Raw genomic sequence first — 20,577 nt, 5'->3', positions numbered from 1 at the left:
TTTTTTTAAGTCGCTGTTAGTAAGAGCGACTTACTCCAAGGCTAGCTTTGGATGTACGGACGCTTATTTTGAAAATTAAGTTTTCACGAAGTTTATTTTTGAAATTAAGTTGTTAAAACATCTTATTTTATTCAAATTTTTGTCCAATCCACTTGTGTTTTAAAAGTTACAATTTCCAATTGAAACATTTGTATTTGCCTATTAAAACAAACAGGGAGAATTTGAAAAAAATAAGATTAATTAACAACTTAATTCCAAAAATAAGCTCCGTGAAAACTTATTTCCCAAAATAAGCGTCCGTACATCCAAGCCTAGCCTCGGGAAGAGTCGCTGTTAGTAACAGCGAAAGTGAAAAAAAAAATTAAAAGCCCAAAGTCGTTGTTAGTAACAGCGACTTATAAAAAAAATTAAAAGCCCAAAGTCGCTGTTAGAACAGCGACTTAAAAAAAAAAATTTTTTTTTATAATTTAATTTTAATAGTACTGAACTTGAAGTGATCGTTATGTGAAAATTGTTTCTTTCGCTTTGCTGATTGTTTGGGTGCTGTTTTTCCTTTTTTTGTTTATTTTGTCAGTTATGTGTGGACTCATGTCTCTTTTCTTCATTTCCCGCTATGGCGACTCATGTCTCTCCTTCCCTGCCGGCTGTATGTATACTTCAAAGCTGGATGTTGCTGCCCCTCAACAGATTCAAGTATAACCGTACCAATTAAAAAAGAATGTTATTCAAATGAGTTTGAACCTTAAAGTAAGTAATATAGTCTCACATGCTTACTAGCTATACCAACTACTTTTAAGTGATTTTTTCTAAGAACAAAGGGGGTAAGCTTGATATTAGTTGAGAGGAGGTTTGTTTGAATGGGTAATTTGTTAATTAGAACAAAGTAAGAATAGATAGAACTATAGAAGGTTTGTTATAAATGGGAAGATATAGAGAGATACATTTTCTGAGTTTTGAACTTTACCCAAACAATCAGCAAAGTGAAAGAAACAACTTTCACATAACGATCACTTCAAGTTCAGTACTATTAAAATTTTTTTTTAAAAAAAAAAAAAAAAATTTTTTTTTTAAGTCGCTGTTAGTAACGACTTTGGGCTTTTAAAATTTTTTTTTTAAGTCGCTGTTACTAACAGCGACTTTGGGCTTTTAATTTTTTTTTTTTTCACTTTCGCTGTTACTAACAGCGACTCTTTCCGATGCTAGGCTTGGATGTACGGACGCTTATTTTGGAAAATAAGTTTTCACGAAGCTTATTTTTGGAATTAAGTTATTAAATAATCTTTTTTTTTTCAAATTTTTACAAACAGGCGTATGAGGAACAAAGCCATAGAAGTTGAAATTGCATGGATACTTGTTTCCTATCAGGCCAGTATTCTTTCTCCCTTGAACTTGAAAACAAATACTGTTTAGTAAGATTAAATCAATTGTGCAAAAAAAATATATATCCATTTTGATAAAAACAGTTAATTGCATAAAAGAAATAAAAATTATAAATTCACTCGAAATATTATTGCTCGAGTTTACATTTATTAAGAGGATGAGATCATTGCTTCAATTAGTCGACAAACTCGACTTTATAAGATCAATATCACGTTCCTTAATTATTCTTGTAACGACAAACCAACAAATGTAATTTTGACACTGGTATAGATATGCCAAGTCATTGTAACAAACTAACAACAAAATCCGTTCATCTCAAATTGGTTTTATTGTTTCGTGTACAACGATACAAATAATTCTAGAAATTTCAGAAACTAAAAAAAGTCGATAAATGTATGAGCTGTTCCTGGATCGACCACAAACGATGGAAAGGAATTCTTCACACAACTCACTGGTAAATCTGTTTCTATTCTTAAATTTTTTTAAAAATAAACGAAATAAACAAGTTTAAGATGAGGCACTTCATCAGTGACAGTATAATATATCCTCTTCGGTCATCTACACACGAAAGAAAATAAGCAAAACAAACCTCTGCATATCCGTATTGAATATCCTGTATTTCCACATGAACGTTCTCTCGAAGAAACTAGGATAGATTTCTCTCACGCATATATCTTTCTATTTTTTCTACATCATCGGGAACATCCACTCCGTGAGCTTCATGCTCAACCTTTATAACCTGCGGTTTGAGATAACAGATTGTCAAAGTCGGGCTTCAACATATGGTAATAAAAATTGTGAAAACAAGGTGATTGTTCATTACATCGACATACATCATACTGGTTGTAGAAGCCAACTTCTTAGATATATGGCAAAACTCCAAAACCACATTCCGTATTCTATTATAGATTGAATCCACTAATGAATCAAACACTCTTTGATTTTTGCATTAGTTAAGTTGAAAGCCGAAAACAACAGAAAAATCCAAGCTTGAACGACACGAAAAATAAAATATTATTTGGTGATTAGCATCACCTGCTAAGGAAGAAAACACAATGTCAAGGAAAGAAAAACTACCTTCAATTTATATCCATTTTCAAGAACTTTGAGTTGTTCCAGATCTTCTTCGAGTTGCAACGGGGTAGGTGGTAGATCTGGATATATTTTGAGGAACTCAGCATCATAGCTCTGTAAAACATGCAAATCATAAACATTAGAGTTGTAGTCAGAGAGACCAATAAATGGCATAACTGACCCGACAGTCGTACCTGGATACCAAGATGGAGTAAATATGGGAATTCTGGATTGACCTTCCCGGATCTGGTGGAATAGGGACATGAAAAGAAATAAACCGTTAGTCCAGCAGGACCAAAAGAGCGAAAAATAGCTTATAAAAAAGTAGAAACGGTATCAGACTTGTTATATGGAATAAGTCCTCTGGAGAAGTAGATAGCATATCCATGGTTATCAATTACACATTTCACCCGGTTTGGATCAAAAGCATCCTCGGCCTTCAAAGGAGTCACAGCGGTGCTGAAGACAGCATCTGGAGCCGACTGCAAGAATGGAGCTAATATATATAAGATAATAATGCAAAGATGAGCAAAATAATTATCACCATTCACCACTTGGACAAAGTAAGCATATGGGCCAGATTTTCTGTGATGAATTAATATCTACACAAGAGGGGTAGAAAAGTCTTAGTGAAGCTTCTGAAAAAGGAATATTGTGATATCAATCTAGCAAATGGCAGCAAGTTTATTAGACTTGTTCGCTATATATATGATGGTATAATGATTGGTTAGGATATGAAATGAATATGATTTGAATCCTCCCTCTAAATATTTCTCTTTTCTCGGTCTCCCTCTCTATTTTTTCGAGATGAATTGTGCACCTCTAATATGTGGAACATCATAAACTAAGTACCAATTCTGTACCCCTTGTTTAGAGACCAGTGCCGAAAGTTTTGAGCAGGAAAACATCTGAAACTAAGACTTGCTTTGACAACAAACAACGTGGGCAAAAATGCGCAACGGTTCACCTTAATATAAAAAACTGAGATACATCTGTAAGGAATCAACTATATGAGTATATTAATATTTTTCAGGAAAGGAAGTTCCCAGATACAACAGTTACTATTTCTTGAATATTCTCTGAGAATGATAAAATAACGCACCCCACTTCGAGAGAAGGATCTCTCCAAAATGAATAAACTCAATAACAAACTTTTTGATACCCATTACAGTGCAAGCATCCAGTATTTAAGCAAAACAGAAATAACAAACTGCTGACATCACTAACAAAAATAATGATATCATAATATATTCAAAATATTGATTAATTAATTCTTAGCTGTCCTCTTCCTTGTGTACGTGAATACGATCGGTGGTTTATTGGGCTGACCCCATTGAGTCCTTGCAACATCTAAAAAACAATTACTTAGATATAATATAAACTGCCATTAAGTCAAAACCCTCCTCAGAAGTAAGTTTGAACCTAAATACTAATATATATTTCATACAATAACAACTATAACATACCCAGGAAACTAGGAACTGATTTGGGAATAAAGTGACCATACTATAAATTATAAGAACTAGACGTTTGCAATCTGCACCTACAAGCTACTTTATTTAAGTATGTTCACGAAAAATAATGTAATTCCCAGTCTTTTGGCTCTAGCAATGTTGTTATTGTTGTTGACAAAAAATAATGTAATAATGGATGACCAGACTCTGGGAACTAAAGTAAGAAGAAAAGATCACAATCAAAACCTTACAAAAACACAATAGAGGTTAATACAAGCAAGATTATCTGAGAGAAGAAAAATATGAGGAATCGGAAAAGCACATAAACAACAGTCGAATAAATTTTAGTAGGACAGATAAAACATATTAAGAAACCAGAGAAACTGCTAAAGCCATATTCAAATAGCTATTGAAATATATTCCTTTCAATTTCCTGTCTTTCTTGTAACCTCGACGAGCATTCATAATATTGCCTTAATGTTGTTTATTTGATATACTTTGGGGCTTATACTGTTATAAGTGTTGATGAGGAAGTGTTGTGGCAGTTATGAAGTATCGCTGAAAACCTGGCTGCAGCATGGGCAGTAGTCAGATAGGCAGAAAGACAAAGGTGCACTTCTGTGTGGTTTTACGGACCCGTTGGATAGCTTGCTGTAGCCTGCCGTGCAGCAGGTAACGGCTGTAAGCTATTAAAGCAGCTTTTGATTTTCCGCTGCAGCAAGCTCTTCAGCAGGTTGAGTTGCAAACTCGATTAATGTCAATTGATTATGCTAAGGTTTCAACTTTCAACTCACTGCTATTACACTTAATGATGTATAATTCTCTATTACTCTGTATTTTGTGGAAAATGCATTAAACATAAATCAAAAGACAACCATTACAAAAAAGGACGAGGAAAGTCCAAATGTCATTGACAATCATTGAATCATTTATGGGATAATGAAGATTAAACTGTGGCAAAACCCAACTTTTATTTTCCCTTTTTCAAATTCCGTTAACATAATAAAAAGCTTTTTACCTGGTATAGGAGTCTACTTCTAGGACATTGTAAGGATTTTATCATTTTTCATATCATTTTGAAGAGCTTATTCCAGATTTATTTGTCGTGGATATGGTTGATTTACTGATGGTTAAGGATGTACTGGTTATGTGATCCATATCTTGTTAGAGAGAAGAGACCCTTCCAAAAACTTCACGTACATCTTGTACCTTAATTTTGGAGTTTGACACGGGCGTGTGGGGTGGGGAGGAGGGGGGGGGGGAGGGGGGTAAAATACCACATTAATGAATCTATGACAAATGTGGTTGATGATCATTCTGTTCTTCCATAGAAATTAATCCTTGTGTCCGAGATGCTTGCAAGTTGAATGGAAAAGATTAACAAAAATCCACCTTGTATGATATAATACATGTGATAAGTTGGAATATGATATTTCCACTAACTTACAAGATGAAGTATCCAACTTGAATAAACTTCCATCTCTTCCAAAGGCCATAGAACTCATCCCACCAATTCTCCTATATAGAAATTAGTGTCATAGCACCCAAGGGGAAGTTGAAGCTTTTTCTTGAGCATCTATAGTGATGAATATGCACTTTGAGTAATTATCCCCAACAGGCTTATAAGAGACCAAAATGAGAAAGTTAATATCTTTAAACTTTGGAATGAACAACAGCGGATTTCAGAGGAATATGTCCCCAACAAAAAAGTTTGGAAAAAGGTAATCAATCACATGGGGAGCTGCAAAGGCATGTTTCTCGATGATCAAAACCATGGCATTTCTCGCTTTTGAGGAACTGGGAAAATATGCTAATTGATAATCGTCATGATGAGAGAAAGACACAAAACAAGGCACATCCTTGAGGCAACTCGTAGTTTGCATACTTGAATTCTTAGATATTATTGTTTGTTTCAACAAAGAATGGAGTATTTAACCAAAGCTATGAAGAAGAAGTCTTTGTTGTGAATTCGCTACAAGTTGTGAATCCAGTTCTTGATAAAATTGTCATAATTTCCTTTTCCATTTCACCTATACCAACTCAAATTCCGAAATCAATTTTCCCCTCTTTCACATATTGAATCATTTCCTTTTTCTCTTCCTTATCTCCCTCCTCCCAATTCAATCCTCCATTGATTTCAACCATCTTCTTTTCCTCTTCCTTTTACAACATCCATAAATCAAATCAATTCTTCCATCAAACACTTATGCATTTCAAATACATTCTCCCTCATCTTTTCCTCTTCCTTTTACAACATCCATAAATCAAATCAATTCTTCCATCAAACACTTATGCATTTCAAATACATTCTCCCTCATCTTTTCCTCCTGGTTGGATTGATTTGTTGCTACAACATAAAAGGATTGCATGGATTGACAAAAGGTAGTGTAATTACTTGTCATTTTAGTTGATAGTTGAAGGCATGCAATAAAAGTTTGCTCGTTATAACTGTTATGTTGCGTGTTTGAGTTGCAATGACATTAATTCTTGTTATATAACAACACATGAATTTTCATCGCGTTAAAAGTTATGTATTGTGTAATGGCCAATATTTTACCGTTATGTTATTTGTCGAGAAGAGATTATAGAAAAATCTAATCCGACATATCATTAAATTGTAGAAAAAGTTCTAACAACTTTGTGTTAAAACTTCATAAGTACCCATTAACTTAATTATTATGGATCACTCAAATTATACTTTATTATTTATAATTTTCATATTTAAACAAAAAATACCTATTAAATTAATTAACTATCCACTAAAAGTACCTCCTATAGTGCAATTATAATAGTTATGGGTATATTAGTGCATAATAATAGTAGTTCAACAACAAAAATGAAATTATAAGCTCAAAACTCCCCTCATGTGTTAGATTTCAAAAATCCACTCTATATCGGCCGCGATTCGCGTTTTAGTTCCTTTATAATTGTTTTCGTGACAGTGAGACCTTTTTCACAAACACATCCACGACCGCATTTTTTCCACGGATGAACCTAACTATTATTTTCCCTAAATTTAATTAGTTGTCGTTCACAATGGAAACATTATGAGCATTGAATGGGTTATGGGAGGAAGAAGTTTGAAGTTGTGTCATAATGTGTGGTGTTTCTATGGTCGTATATAATAATAATAATAATAATAATTTAAATAAGAAAAAGAAGAAGAAATGAGAAGCACTGGGTTGAGATTAGGACAACACAAAAGAGAGGGGTAAAAAAATTATGAAAAATAAATGAGTGTTGCAACTAAAAAGAAGAATAATGATCAAGTGACATCCTAATAGCCAATAGGGTATTTGAGCAAAAGAAAAGGCCTAACACTTATATTTGTTCTTAGTGTGGTGGCATAGAGGTGACACCATGATAGGTTTTAGGACTAAGGAGATTTATCATAGGTAGGAGTTATTGCATCACATTCACACTGGTTGCGAGCATTAGAAAAGAGATTGTATGATAGAGAACCCCCTTCAAAGATTAATGGCATGAGAATGTAGAAAATAAGGCAAGTCCACATTTTTGTATCCTTGATCAAGAATTAGTTTTGAGGGATGGGGGATTTAGGACATTATAGTACTCGTACCTAAAGCGATTGCTTAAACATGTTGGTAAGTAGTAGTTGTTAACTCCCAATGCTCTGGTTTGTAATTTTACTTGGTACGAGTAAGGTTCAAGTGGAGGAATTATGATTTATGAGTACTACATACTATGGCATAATAAGGTGTATACAACTCTTAGTCATGGTTTAATTAATACACTTTTAGGCTTATATGAGACAAAGAGCAAAACAGTATGTGTTGTGGATATTATGGAGTTCTGCTTTATTCTTGGCTGCAGCCTGGCAGTCAGGTAGTGCAATTCTGTCATTCTATGATTTTATTGAACTGCTAGAATCTGTTGTAGACGGTCTACGAGTGGCAATTGGTAGCTACTAAAGTAGGGTATGGAGTTTCCAGTGTGGTCTTTACTAAATTCAGCTGCGATACTTGAGAATTGTTGCCCTTTATTTTCAAGTCGTAATCAAAGCACTTTTAACTCCCAATTACTCCTCAATTTATTTAGTGTCCATCATATCACGCATAAGTCACGACCATTTTTCAAAAGACAAGAGTGAAAGATCATCATTTAAATCCATTATGCCCATTTGTGGGATTATGAATATGAACTCCAAAATTATATACTCCCTTTTAATTTAATGAACTGATGTTAGTTTTTACTCAGTCCCTTAGTCAAGATAAAAAGCTAATTACCTTGTAAGAAGTCAAACTTTTGGATTATTTTTGAGGATTCAATCATCATTTGCATTTCTGCAAAAGTTGTGCACTTTCTTCATTCATGTGCGACTAAGTCGTTCATCCTTGGTTGATATGAATCCAAGCTTATGTCCTAACAAGTTGTGAGTAACTTCTCTGATTCAATTCTTTATTCATATTGTTACTAATCTAATTTTTACGTCATATGTTTTGTATTGTTCATGAAAAATTGATCATTTGACAACTACTTATTCTAAGCTAAAGTTACATGAAAAAAATTGGAAAATTTGCATTCAACAGGTCAAACTATGGCCAAAAACAATTTTTTAGGTCGAACTTCAACATTTACATCCAGTGGGGCAAACTATATATTTTGTTGTTATCCAACATGTAGTTATGTTAACCTAGATAACTAGTAAAGGTGATGACGTGGCATTTTGGTTTCTTCATTATTTACCTCACTTTTCTCCTCCTTTTCAAGCAAAATTGGTATTTTTTAAATTTTATTATTTTTGTCTTATAAGCCCTATTTTTCTGAAACTTTTTACTCTTCTTCAATGGTAGACAATTCTAGAAAATTAAGAAAACTCATTTTGGTCTCATGTGTTTTATCCATAGCCACCATTTATGACAAACTTTAGATTGAATTCAATATGCATCAACCAATAAGGATTAATGCTTTCCTTCATCTTCCTTTTTATGGTTTCTCCTTCCATTTCTAGTCCCATGGAAATAGCTTATAAAGGATGTTAGTGCAAGTGCTAAATTACTTAAGTCTGACTTAATGACTTAAGATAAGACACGTCATGTTTTGAGCAACAATGAGAGTGCGAGAAAGTTGAGTGCATTGAGTGTTTTGAACATAGAACAAGTGGGGTGCAGTAAGAAAAACAATGAGGCTTCAACTAAGGCAATAAAAGGCTCTACAAAGGGTGAGGAACGACGCCCTGAACAAGGCAAGGTATGGGAAGTAGGTTGCTCAAACAAGGCAACGAGAAAAAAACAAACATACGTGGACTGTGAGGTGTGCTCGTTCGAGCACAATGTCAGCAACATTTTGTGAGGTTCTAAAGTATGTGCTTGTTCGAGCGCTTTAGTGCCTTGTTCGAGCACATTGCCTAGGATGCTATTTTGGACTCTTGAATGCACGGTTTAAGGCATTGAAAGGCAATTAGGCTAGGAATAATAGTGGGTATTGTTTCTATGTTTATTGCTAGGTTTATTGTTCATGTTAAATATGCATTAAGAGAGTGCTTAATTGTCATGTTTAAGGTAATGGTGTTATTGTGCTGATGGTGATTAAATATGTGGTTCTAAAATGATGTATTTCACTCTATAAATAGGATACATTATTTATTGAACAATCTCACCACAACACACAGAAACATGAGAGGGCTACTACATTGTAAGAAACTTGAGAGTGTTCTTCTATGTATTAGTATTGTGAGATCTTAATTGTGAGATGTATGGCTTGAGAGGTAGTTCTCAAGTATGAGAGTTTATTCATTATTGTATTGTTGAATCCATTAATGAAAGTAAACATTTATTGAGGGGGAGGTATCAAAGATATCTCATTAAATTGTGTGTTTGTTGTCTCTTTTGTTCATACTTTGTTTTTCATCAATTTCTACATTTGTTCTTTGCCATTGTCGGGGTCCAAGCACCCCTTCCTTCAATTGGTATCAGAGCTTGGCGTGTTTTTCCTATGGTTATGGAGTGAGGGAAGGCTTGGAGATAGGTAAAAGAAAGATGGTAGAAGTTGAGATGTGTTTGGATGGTTTGTTGAAGCCATTTGGGTTTGTTGAAACCTTTGAGGAGAGAAAAACGGTGAGTGGGCAAGAGATGAGGAGTTTGTTAATAGAGTTCTCAAGAGAAAAGGAGAACTTGTTGACAATGGTGGTAGAGAAAAGGCTAGTGGTAGAGTCTGTCATTGAGAGTTGAAAAACTTGAGGGTGCTACTAAGGGTAGTGCAAACGGTGAGAAAGTATCAACCATGGGGGTTGATATGATTGTTTGTCGGAGTCCATCTATGGGGGAAGGTAAAATCATTGAGGAAAATCCATCAAAGAGGGATAATGGAGAAAAAATCGGGATCAAGAGGGCAAGAATTGGGTATGGGGATAAAGTGTGCTACCACTGCCGCAAGAGAGGTCATATTCAATATAATTGTAATAAGTTGAAGAGAGACCTTCGAAACATGAAGTTTTTAAAGAAGATAAAGAAGCCAACTATGGAGGTTGGTGAAGATGATGAGCTCAAAGGGAAGAAGAGAGCAATTCTTTTTGAGAAGGATGATGAGCTCCCAAACATTTGTGATAAGGGTTTTGTGTTGAAAGCTAATTGTGATGTTGATAATAGTCATGTGTGGTTGGCCAAGTGTGATGATAATGGTGATTGGGTGTTTGATTCCGTACACTCATATCATATTTGTAGAGATAAAAGCTTGTTTACAAGGTGATGGCTTGTGAACATGAAAGGGTGACCTTGTCTAGTGGTGAGGAAGTTGTGATAGAAGCCATTGGAGAGGTGCATTTGAGAATGCAAAATGGCTTAGTGAGGAAGCTTAGAGATATGAGATATATTCTTAAGATGACGAGGAATCTAATTACATTGAAGAGATTAGAGAAGATTGGGTACACCATAAAAACTCAAAAGTGATGGGGTTATAAAGGTCGCAAAGGTATGCTTAATGCATTTAAAAGGAGTTATGGACAACAATGGTCATGTGTTGCTGAGGGGTGGAGACTTAGATCATGTTGAGAGTGGTGCAAGACTCAAGTCACAAAAGAGAGTGATATTTATGGATGGTGACTACCATGAAGGGTGGGCACAAAGAGAGTTGTTGATGGGTTTGGTTTTAAGGAGGAGCCAAGACTTAAATCTTATGTTAATGTTTTGATTGGGACACCAAAAGGGCTAACTCTTGGTGATAGAAGTAATTTTGGCCTTGAGCGGGAGATTGTTAGTACAAGTGCTAAATTACTTAAGTGTGACTCAATGACTCAAGATAAACCACGTTATGTTGTGAGCAACGATGAGAGTGCGAGGGAGTTGAGTGTGTTAAATGTAAAGCAAGTGGGGTGCACTAGGGAGAGCAATGAGGCTTCAACTAAGGCAACAAAAGGCTCAACAAAGGGTGAGGTACCATGCCTTGAACGAGGCAAGGCATGGTAGTTGCTCGAACAAGGCAACTAAAAAATAACAAACAGAAGTGGATTGTGAGTTGTGCTCGTTCGAGCACATAAAGTACTCATTCAAGCACAGTGTCAGCAAAATTTTGTGAGAATTAGAACTATGTGCTTGTTCGAACACTTTAGTGCCTTTTCGAGCACATTGCCTAGGATGCTATTTTGGACTCTTGAATGCACGTTTTAAGGCATTAAAAGAGTTTAATGTGGGGCAATTAAGCTAGGAATAATAGTGGGTACTATTTCTATGTTTATTGCTAGGTTTATTGTTGATGTTAAATATGCATTAAGAGAGTGCTTAATTGTCCTGTTTAATGTAATGGTATTATTGTGCTTTGATGGTGATTGAATGTGAGTTTCTAGAATGATGCATTCCTCTTTATAAATAGGATACATTATTTATAGAACAATCTCACCACAACACACATAAACATATTGTGAGCGGGCTACTACATTATAAAAAACTTTAGAGTATTCTTCTATGTATTAGTATTGTGAGATCTCAATTGTGAGATGTATGGCTTGAGAGGTTGTTCTCAAGTATGAGAATTTATTCATTATTGTATTGTTAAATCCATTAATGAAGGTAAACATTTTTTGAGGGGGAGGTATCCAAGATACCTCAGTAACTTGTGTGTTTGTTGTCTCTTTTGTTCATACTTTGTTTTTCATCAACTTCTACATTTGTTCTTTCCCATTGTTGGGGTCCAAGCACCCCCTCTTTCAATGGAGAAGAAAAGTAATATTATACTTTATGAGGTTGGAGGAGAAGCTTTGAGAAAGGGATAAAGAGCTTAATTTATTTTTTACTAGAAGCTTTGGGAGGCTTACTTTTGAGTATGGATGAAGTTTGGGATGAGGGATCGAAGAAGAAGAAGGGTGAATGTATGAATTTTTTGTTTTGTTTTAAATTTTTGCGGGAAATAAATTTTTTATTTTTATTTTTAATTGTTTTTCGTTTTAATTCAATAATTTTTTAAATTAAAAAAATAACAAAAAGTTACAGGTAAAAAAACATGTTAGATGAAACTACCTTTAAAGTTTGTCCTAGCGACTTTAGTTGTTGAAGTTTAAACATGTTAGATGAAACTAGCTTTAAAGTTTGTCCTAGCAAATTTAATTGTTGAAGTTTGACATAATAAACTATTTTTGACCAAAGTTTGGCCTGGTGAATGTAATTTTTTCAAAAAATATTCTAATCTAAAGTTAGTATAAAATGAAGTGTTCGGGTGTTCTTATTTCATTTATACATAAAAACAACTTTTTTAGTAAGTGCCGCTAGTGCAGCGCATGAGCTATTCAAATAAAAACAACATTTCCGATGAGGTTTTGTGATTATGAAAATGTTACTTTTAAGTTAGATCTAGACGCTTAATAAGTTAGGGTGTTGAGTGAGGGGTCTACCAACACATCATCACTGCAATAAAAGAAATTTTTGGTTTATTATAGAACTAACATTAACCATGATGAGTGTTATAAAGAGTTGAACTAGATGTGATTCCAATGATCGATAAACAAACTCAGTAAGATGAAGAATCAAGTAAGGTATCATTCTCCATTGTTATTTAATCCATCTATTTTGTGCTCTTTTTATTAGCATTCAACTGCAACTTTTTACACAAAACTCCCATTTAGTTATTCATCATGAGAATGATATTATGGAATTGACGCCTTACTTCTCTACAACATTAGCAGAGTTAAGAGGATAAGTTTTATATAAAGCATAACCTGAACATCTTTAATTGCACCAACTAAACATTAATCATCAATTTGCATTTTGCAATGTTTTTTCTGTACTGAATAAGCTCATGTACATCTCTATAAGTGACACGAAGGGTGAATTTCCAATAGACACGCAATGACAATAAAACAGAACATAGTTAGCCAGCAAGCAAACAAGACAATTATTTTACATTTCATCAAGGAAAGTAGGACAGCAACCAAAAATGGAGAGAATACACTAGAAAGTGAAGCAGAGGACAGTGACTATAGGATAATAGACAAACCTGGAGTGCTTTAACTATCCCATCTATGATCTCAGGTTCAATCAACGGCTCATCCCCTTGAATATTGACGACAATATCATACTTCTTTTCAAGCTTCTTAAGTGCTTCACTGCAACGCTCAGCACCTGCAACATGTAACAAGACCCATAAGCAAATACTGAAACTATAACCCTGCAAAATTTTGTCATGACAACTTTCTAAAACCTAAACAAGAAAATAAACAAAACACAACTTGTACCATTTCGACAAGATTCTGAGGTCATAATTACATCGGCACCAAATCCACGGCAACATTCTGCAATCTTATTGTCATCCGTTGCTACAACTGCAAGAAAGTACAAGTGAACTTAAAATCAAAAGTATAACACGCAACACCAAGAAATCACTTCCCAAATCCTCCATTGTCCAACATATCAACATCCCACACAATTGAGCAAAACAAGAATACATTCTGAATCTCACGATTTCTGAGTAAACCTTTCAGCATTCACCTAAAGTAATCTTACATATGAACTCCTATAGCAGAAAAAAAATCCACTAATATCACTAGCTTAGAATATTTACCAACTTGATCCAACATAGATGCCAGCTTTGCTCTTTCATATGTCCTCTGCACAAAGAAGTAGGAAGCTATGATGAAAAAGTAATCATCAAAAAGAAGTCTATCCATGAGAAAATATTTTATTAATGCTATTCAACAACATAAGCAACCAAGAAGCTATTTTGATCACCTTCTATGATTTATGACTTTCGGTTCCAAAAAAGATATAGTGGAAATTAATTTTGAGTGTTAATAATTCATATACAGCCCCATTCAAACGTCCATCATAATGAAGCATAATCTACATCCAAGTCTTTTTCTTCAGAAATTCCATCTTCTCAAGTAGTAATGGATAAAACAAATTCTATGAAACAAGCGATCTTTGAAAAGGATTAACAAAACATGGTGTTATGAGCCTTTCCGTGCAAACTATAACTAAAATGCATTTCTATTCCCACCATTTATCATCAACTATCAAGCACCTCCATCATAGTGGTAAATCCAGATCTAGGTCAAAAAAAATTCACAAGTGCCCTAATATATGCCTTGGATAAAATATCATAATTTGTAAGTTGAAACTATTTTTCTACATAATCCAAATGCGCAGAAGAATAGCCAAATATAGAACTTAGATTCTCAAATGGAAAAAGAAATGCTAAAGAGAATATTTTGCTCTTTTTGACCAACCATTTACCCAATATGGAACTTCGATTCTCAAATGGAAAAGAAATGCGCTAAGAAGCCAACTGAAAACACCTTGTTGAAAAGCCATTTATCCAACACTTTTTGGCATTTTGGCTAACCAACAAGCCAAAAGCCAAAAGCCAACAGAAAAGCTATTTATCAAGCACCCTAATAGGTGGATTGTTTAGCATACCAGAGTTGCTAGTTTGCCGTAAAGCAAAGACTAGTATGTTTTATGGAGAAAAGACCAAAGAAAAGAATTGGACCTCAACTTGGGATGTTAAAACTTACTTAGAGAAGTGGTTAGAGTTGGTTAAGGTTATGGATCTAGGCAAGAGACAAAGTTGGTTCATGAAAAGGTGAAGATGTTACAAGAAAAGCAGATTATATGCAAATTGTGATATTCATGACAAGATAGAAAAAGAATGGAATTGGTACTGTGATGGGTGAGTGGTTAGCTAACAATGTGGAAGAAATTCAAGGGGCAATGCTCATGTATGGATACAAAATATTGAATGCCATTAATGTATATCCTACTTAGGTTGCATCAAGGTGTCAAAACTCAATCGAGTTGACTCGGAACGACCAAGTTGTCACGGTGCTATAGATTGGTTTTAAAGAAACAAGAATTTGAGAGAGAAGAATGAGTATTGAATTAAGAAAAGTAGCAATTACAGAAGCTGATTTTCGAGTGTCAGTCACTCCTACCTCAGGTATCTATTACACTGATTTTTCCTTGTCAAATTACAATTAAAGGCTGGTATTTATAGATGACTACATTAGCCACCTCATCATAGTAAATCTAACAAATAACAAAGTCATTTCTTCCCTCCTTTATTCCTTCTTGTTGTTATAACTACCTTTAGCATTTGTTTGCCACGTCATTCAAGATTGTATGGCTTCATTTGCTTTCCAGCTTTCTTCCTTCTTTGATATGTAACCCATGTCTTCTCTTTGATGAAGGGTATAGCACACGTTTTTTTAGCAAACCATTCCGAAAACGTGCGATTTGTAACGAGGTTTGAAAAAAACAACGCACTATCGCGCTTACAGGCCGTTTTGGCCGTTAAGAATCGAACTTTATGGCTTGTTGTGGTGAGATTGTGTTACTCTAGGCGAGTTTCAAGATTTCAGGGCGAGTTTTCGGTTAACAAAAAGTCGAGAGAGATGCATATAGTGTATATAAGACTTGCTTTCAAGTGTTGGGACAATCAACATAAGAAAGGGTCCTGAGATAGAAAATGAAAATAAATTGAGAGAAAATCATCCAAGTTAGTTCGTTCACACACAACGAAACCGAAAATAAGTCGGATACTAGAAGTGAGCAATGACATGACGAATTGGAATTTGAAAGAAGTCAAAGCATATAGATACAAATGAATGCAGGAGTAGTATATATTTAGATGACCATTGGAACTACTTTTTTTAGTTGTAGTCTTGTAGATTATTATACATATTATTATTAGTATTAGATTGATCAACTAATCTTTGTTGAAGCCAAATTTTCACATTTATCTATTTTGATTTACAAAGCCCATTTCATTATTGTTATGATTAAAACTTTGTCATTTTTGTTGTTGTTGCGTTTAAAACACAATTACTACCTAAAACTACCGCTCATAGTACAAAAACAAGACCGCATCACCATATGGCGAGCGTATTATACAAGTTTTTATTTCATCGCGACCGGAACATAAGGCATTGTGCAACCACAACCGTATTTATGCACTATGCTTCCACTTAAAAGCTTCCCATCATCCCAATAACAATTTAACTTACTTCCAACAATAAAAAAACAATGCGCCAGCATTTCTCACATAAAAGCAAGCCAAAAAGTTTCCAAACAAAAACAGCAGAAACAGTAAAACAATACATGCCAGATCCACTAACTAAAAATTTAAAACAAAATTCGAAAAGTGGGTAAAATTAGAAATTTAAAAACCTGGATCATGGGTTTGCCAAGAATGTCGACAAGAGGTTTTCCTTGAAAACGAGAAGAAGCAAAGCGAGCAGGAATGATTCCGATGACACGGGAACGATATTTTCTGGATCGGCGAAGCAGAAAGTATGCGTGTGCACCAATTGCAGCAGCTCCCAATAGCAACCCATGAACAATCCATGTCTTTGTGGACTTTGATGATGAAGAGGAAGATGATGAACAAATCGACATCAAGAAATTTCGTGATTTGTATTGTGGCTCTTATGCTTGTCGGTATATTCGGTCTCTCGGTGCCGCGGGAGAAACAAAGGTTGCTTGAACAAGTGAAGTCACTTTAAAAGTGTATTTTGAGTTGTTGCTTTGATTAAATGTATTTCTTTGTTTAAAGTTTTCCAGGAGAATTAAGAAAAATATAACACAAATTCTTATATAAAACAATTTCACGATGAGATCATTTTAATTGGATTGGTTTGATGTATATTTTTTAAAGTAATGACTTTTTATAGTCTTAAAGTTATCACTTATTATAACTTAAAGTGATCACTTATAATTTCAAACTGATCACTTAGACAAATGGGCTTACTTGTATGGGCTCATCTCATGATGAAACGATCTTATGTAAGACGGGCTGAAAATATAATGTTTTACATGATAAATATAAATATAGATATTTTAATTTATTAAATTATTAATTTAATAAGTATAAAAAAATTGACGTTAATAATCCGACCTTTCACCCATCCGCAGTGAATAATCCTGCCTTTGTATTATTTTCTAATAATTTAACCTTTGACAAATATTTGCCCACAATATACCATATTACTAATAATATGTAATAATAGGGTATGCTACCAGCAACTAAAACAAAGCTTGGATTGGATTATTCACAGTGAATCAAGGGCAAATGTTGGATTATTAAAAAATAATCTAAAGATGAAATTATTAACAGCGGAGAAGCAAAAGGTTGGATTATTAATATCAATTTTCCTATAAATATTAAAATAAAGTTAGTGAAAACATATTAGGATCACAACAATTAAAATGATGTTTTAATAAAGTTAATGAAAAATGTGCGAGAAACATAAGCAAAATAAAAATATTAAAATGAAGTTTGTGAAAAATATGTGAATGTAATAAGTATTATTAAAATATTAAATGATAATGAATAAGATTAATTATATTTAAAATTTATGATATAATAGAGATATAATTTATTATAACGACATATAAATACAAGCCAAAATGGCAAATGTTTTTAACTTTATGAAACTGTAATTAATATTAGGCCTTGTTTGTCAAATGTCCATTTTCTTTTTAGTTTTGGTTTGATAATTTCTTATTTTGGAGGATTAGATAGTATTACTGATTGACTTGTTGGTCGACTTTTAACTTAAAATAATTAAATTTTTGGAAAAATTATTAAAAGTACTCTTAACTATAGGTCATTGCTCTAAATAAGCTCTACATTTGGTTAACTTTAAATAATCCATAGTATTGTGAGAATCTACTCAAAATAAATCAAAGTATTTTTTATCAATATATATAATTGTATACAAACTCTTGCAATGCACGAAGTTTGTTAATATGAAAATACATATAAATATAATCTATATAAGTTTTTATAACAACAATTATTGCTTGATTGAATAAATAATTATTAATATATTATGCCCAATATTAACTATTTTTGTAAAATTGACGATTTTGTAAAAATATTTGTGCCGAAATTGCTTGTAAAGTTATTGTCGATATAATCCAATAATTAATAATATGTTAATGTTGAAATTATTTAAATTAGATAAAATAATGTATATTATGAAAGATATGTATTGCTATATAAAATAATTAATAGTTGTCACCAAAATATTACTTGTAAAATAGTTTTCCTAAAATAATGCATCATTATATAAGTTTTTCAGAAAAATATTAATAAGTTATATACATTTGTTCTTATAAATTATTTTTCAAGCTTATCTTTGATACTTAAAATTATAAATAATTTAATAAAATCTTTTTGAAAGTCACTGAATCACATGTTAATCTATAATAATACTCCGTTTGATAATGCTCTATAAAATCGTCATTTAAAATTTTACGATTTTTTTTATAGTATTCTATGATTCTATGGTTATATGTATTTTTTATAGTATTCTATGATTCTATAGTTATATGTATTTGGAAAAGATAAATAAAGTATTGTTTGAATAGCAACAATGGTATATGATACCAATTACCTTACATACACATAACTATGTGTCACTAACTCAGAATAAGCGAATGTACATGTCATATAACACAAAAATTTATATGCATTTTGTATCTTTGAAATTGCACTTTTGAGAGTTGAAAGATAGATAAAGAAGCGGTGAAATATTTAAATCGTATAGATAATATTAAAAGAGAAAAAAACTATAATTAAAAAAAACATTGAAAATATTCTCTTATAAGGAATTATAGCAATATTTTAAAACCAGATAAAAAAAGCATAACAATTTAAAGGGACGAATGTACTTTAAGTTATGATGTGTATTTGACAAATGTTTTATGGTTGAATTTTATTTTTTTAGTTGAACGACAAAAAATTATTTAGTAAATGATATTTTAAACCTATTAAAAAGTGTTTTTCAACATAAAACCAAAAAAACTACTACGACTAACTTTCTTAATAAATTTCGGCTTAAACTTCATTTATATCATCATAAACGACAGCAACAAACATCTAGTTTTTACAGAATATTTTGATATAGATCACTTAAAAAGCTTATCTAGCAACTAAAAAGATATTCCATTCGTTTCTTAAAGAAGTTTTTATTTGTCATTTTGGGGTGTTGCAATTATTATTCTCATATAGAGTCTTTCTATTTTTATCACAAATTTTGGACAAAAATAACCTTTTTCATCCTCATTTTAACATTTTAATAATGCTTATGGTTCTCACATATCTTTTATCAACTTTATTTTAATATTTTTATATTCTTTATGCTCCTTGTATGTTTCCCACTAACTTTTAAAAAAAATATTTTTTATTAGTGGTAATCCCGTTTTTTTTTCCACTAACTTTCTTTTAATACTTTTCTAATATTTATGATCCCCACTTTTCCCCATCAAATTTATTATTCAATAAAATATTATATACACTATCTAAAATATCTATTTTTCTTAATTATTATGAATATTCCTTTGTGAAAACTTCATTAGGGAACAGAGAAAGTACTTTTTATATCACCCATTGGAAATGTCTTTTATGTATAATCAAGTCTCATAAAAAATTTATTTTTACGAAACTTCACCAAAATAAATGAAATAAATTATAAAAAAATCCACAAAATAAGCTTCAAAAAATTTGAATTTCCAAAATAAGCATTTTTGTGTATAAGTCAAAGGTCAGAGTTTGTTCGCTGTTACTTGATTTGTTTAAAGGAAAAATGTCGTAACGTTTAAAGGGACAAAAATAAAAAATAGTTTGTTCACTGTTGATAACAACAAATAAGTTTGTTCTTAATTTTTTGTCCTTGTCAAACCTTATGACATTGTCCCTCTTTGTTTGCTATTACTAACATTGAACAAAGTAATTTTTTTTCATTGGGCTGTTAGTAACAGCGAACAACCTGACCTTAGGCTCGAACACGAATACACTTATTTTGGGAATTAAAAATTTCACGAAGCATATTTTTGGGAATTTTTTTTTTATAAAAAAGCTTATATTATTTAGGGGGTGTTTAGCAAAATATCTTATTCATTAATTTTAGCTTATTTTGGTACAATTAAAGGGCTGAGTGGTCAAACTAGCCAATTTTAATGTTTGGTAAATTAGCCAGTTAAAAGAACTTATTGTTATGAATAAATTGTTTTTGAACAAGCTGCTTTAGCAACGAGTTTAAAATCAGCTGGTCAAACCAATTATTAAAATCAATTAATCAAATCAGCCACTATAATCAACTATTAACTATCAATTATTAATCGTTTGCCAAACCACCTCTGAATCTTTCAATAAATGTTCATATCATGATCATTCCCCTAGAAAATTTGAGTTAATCACAATTATCTGTAAATCATTGTAA

General features: G+C 32.6%; 1 protein-coding gene across 3 annotated transcripts; it reads right to left on the bottom strand.

Moving 5' to 3' along the window:
• Positions 1-1,550: 1,550 nt before the first annotated feature.
• Positions 1,551-16,873, bottom strand: LOC130809415 (3-deoxy-manno-octulosonate cytidylyltransferase, mitochondrial). 3 transcript variants are annotated; one of them, XR_009040802.1, is made up of 9 exons: positions 16,520-16,872; positions 13,917-13,962; positions 13,591-13,677; positions 13,353-13,477; positions 2,797-2,936; positions 2,649-2,700; positions 2,458-2,568; positions 1,970-2,119; positions 1,551-1,851 (listed from the first exon to the last, which is right to left on the bottom strand). XR_009040802.1 is itself a non-coding variant. In XM_057675196.1 (8 exons), the coding sequence occupies exons 1-8, from the start codon at positions 16,745-16,747 to the stop codon at positions 2,027-2,029; spliced, it is 882 nt and encodes a 293-aa protein (XP_057531179.1). In that variant the 5' UTR covers positions 16,748-16,872; the 3' UTR covers positions 1,551-2,026. The 3 variants fall into 3 exon arrangements, 2 of the variants coding, with proteins under 2 accessions (XP_057531179.1, XP_057531180.1); XM_057675196.1 differs by having other exon boundaries at positions 1,551-2,119; XM_057675197.1 differs by lacking the exons at positions 1,551-1,851; positions 1,970-2,119 and adding an exon at positions 2,209-2,279 and having other exon boundaries at positions 16,520-16,873.
• Between the last annotated feature and the right edge of the window lie 3,704 nt (positions 16,874-20,577).

The sequence above is a fragment of the Amaranthus tricolor genome, chromosome 3 (assembly GCF_026212465.1).
Source record: "Amaranthus tricolor cultivar Red isolate AtriRed21 chromosome 3, ASM2621246v1, whole genome shotgun sequence".
In the NCBI taxonomy this organism is placed as follows: Eukaryota; Viridiplantae; Streptophyta; class Magnoliopsida; order Caryophyllales; family Amaranthaceae; genus Amaranthus; species Amaranthus tricolor.
The sequence above is the reverse complement of the archived record's forward strand: the minus strand, read 5'-3'. Positions and strand labels throughout refer to the sequence as shown.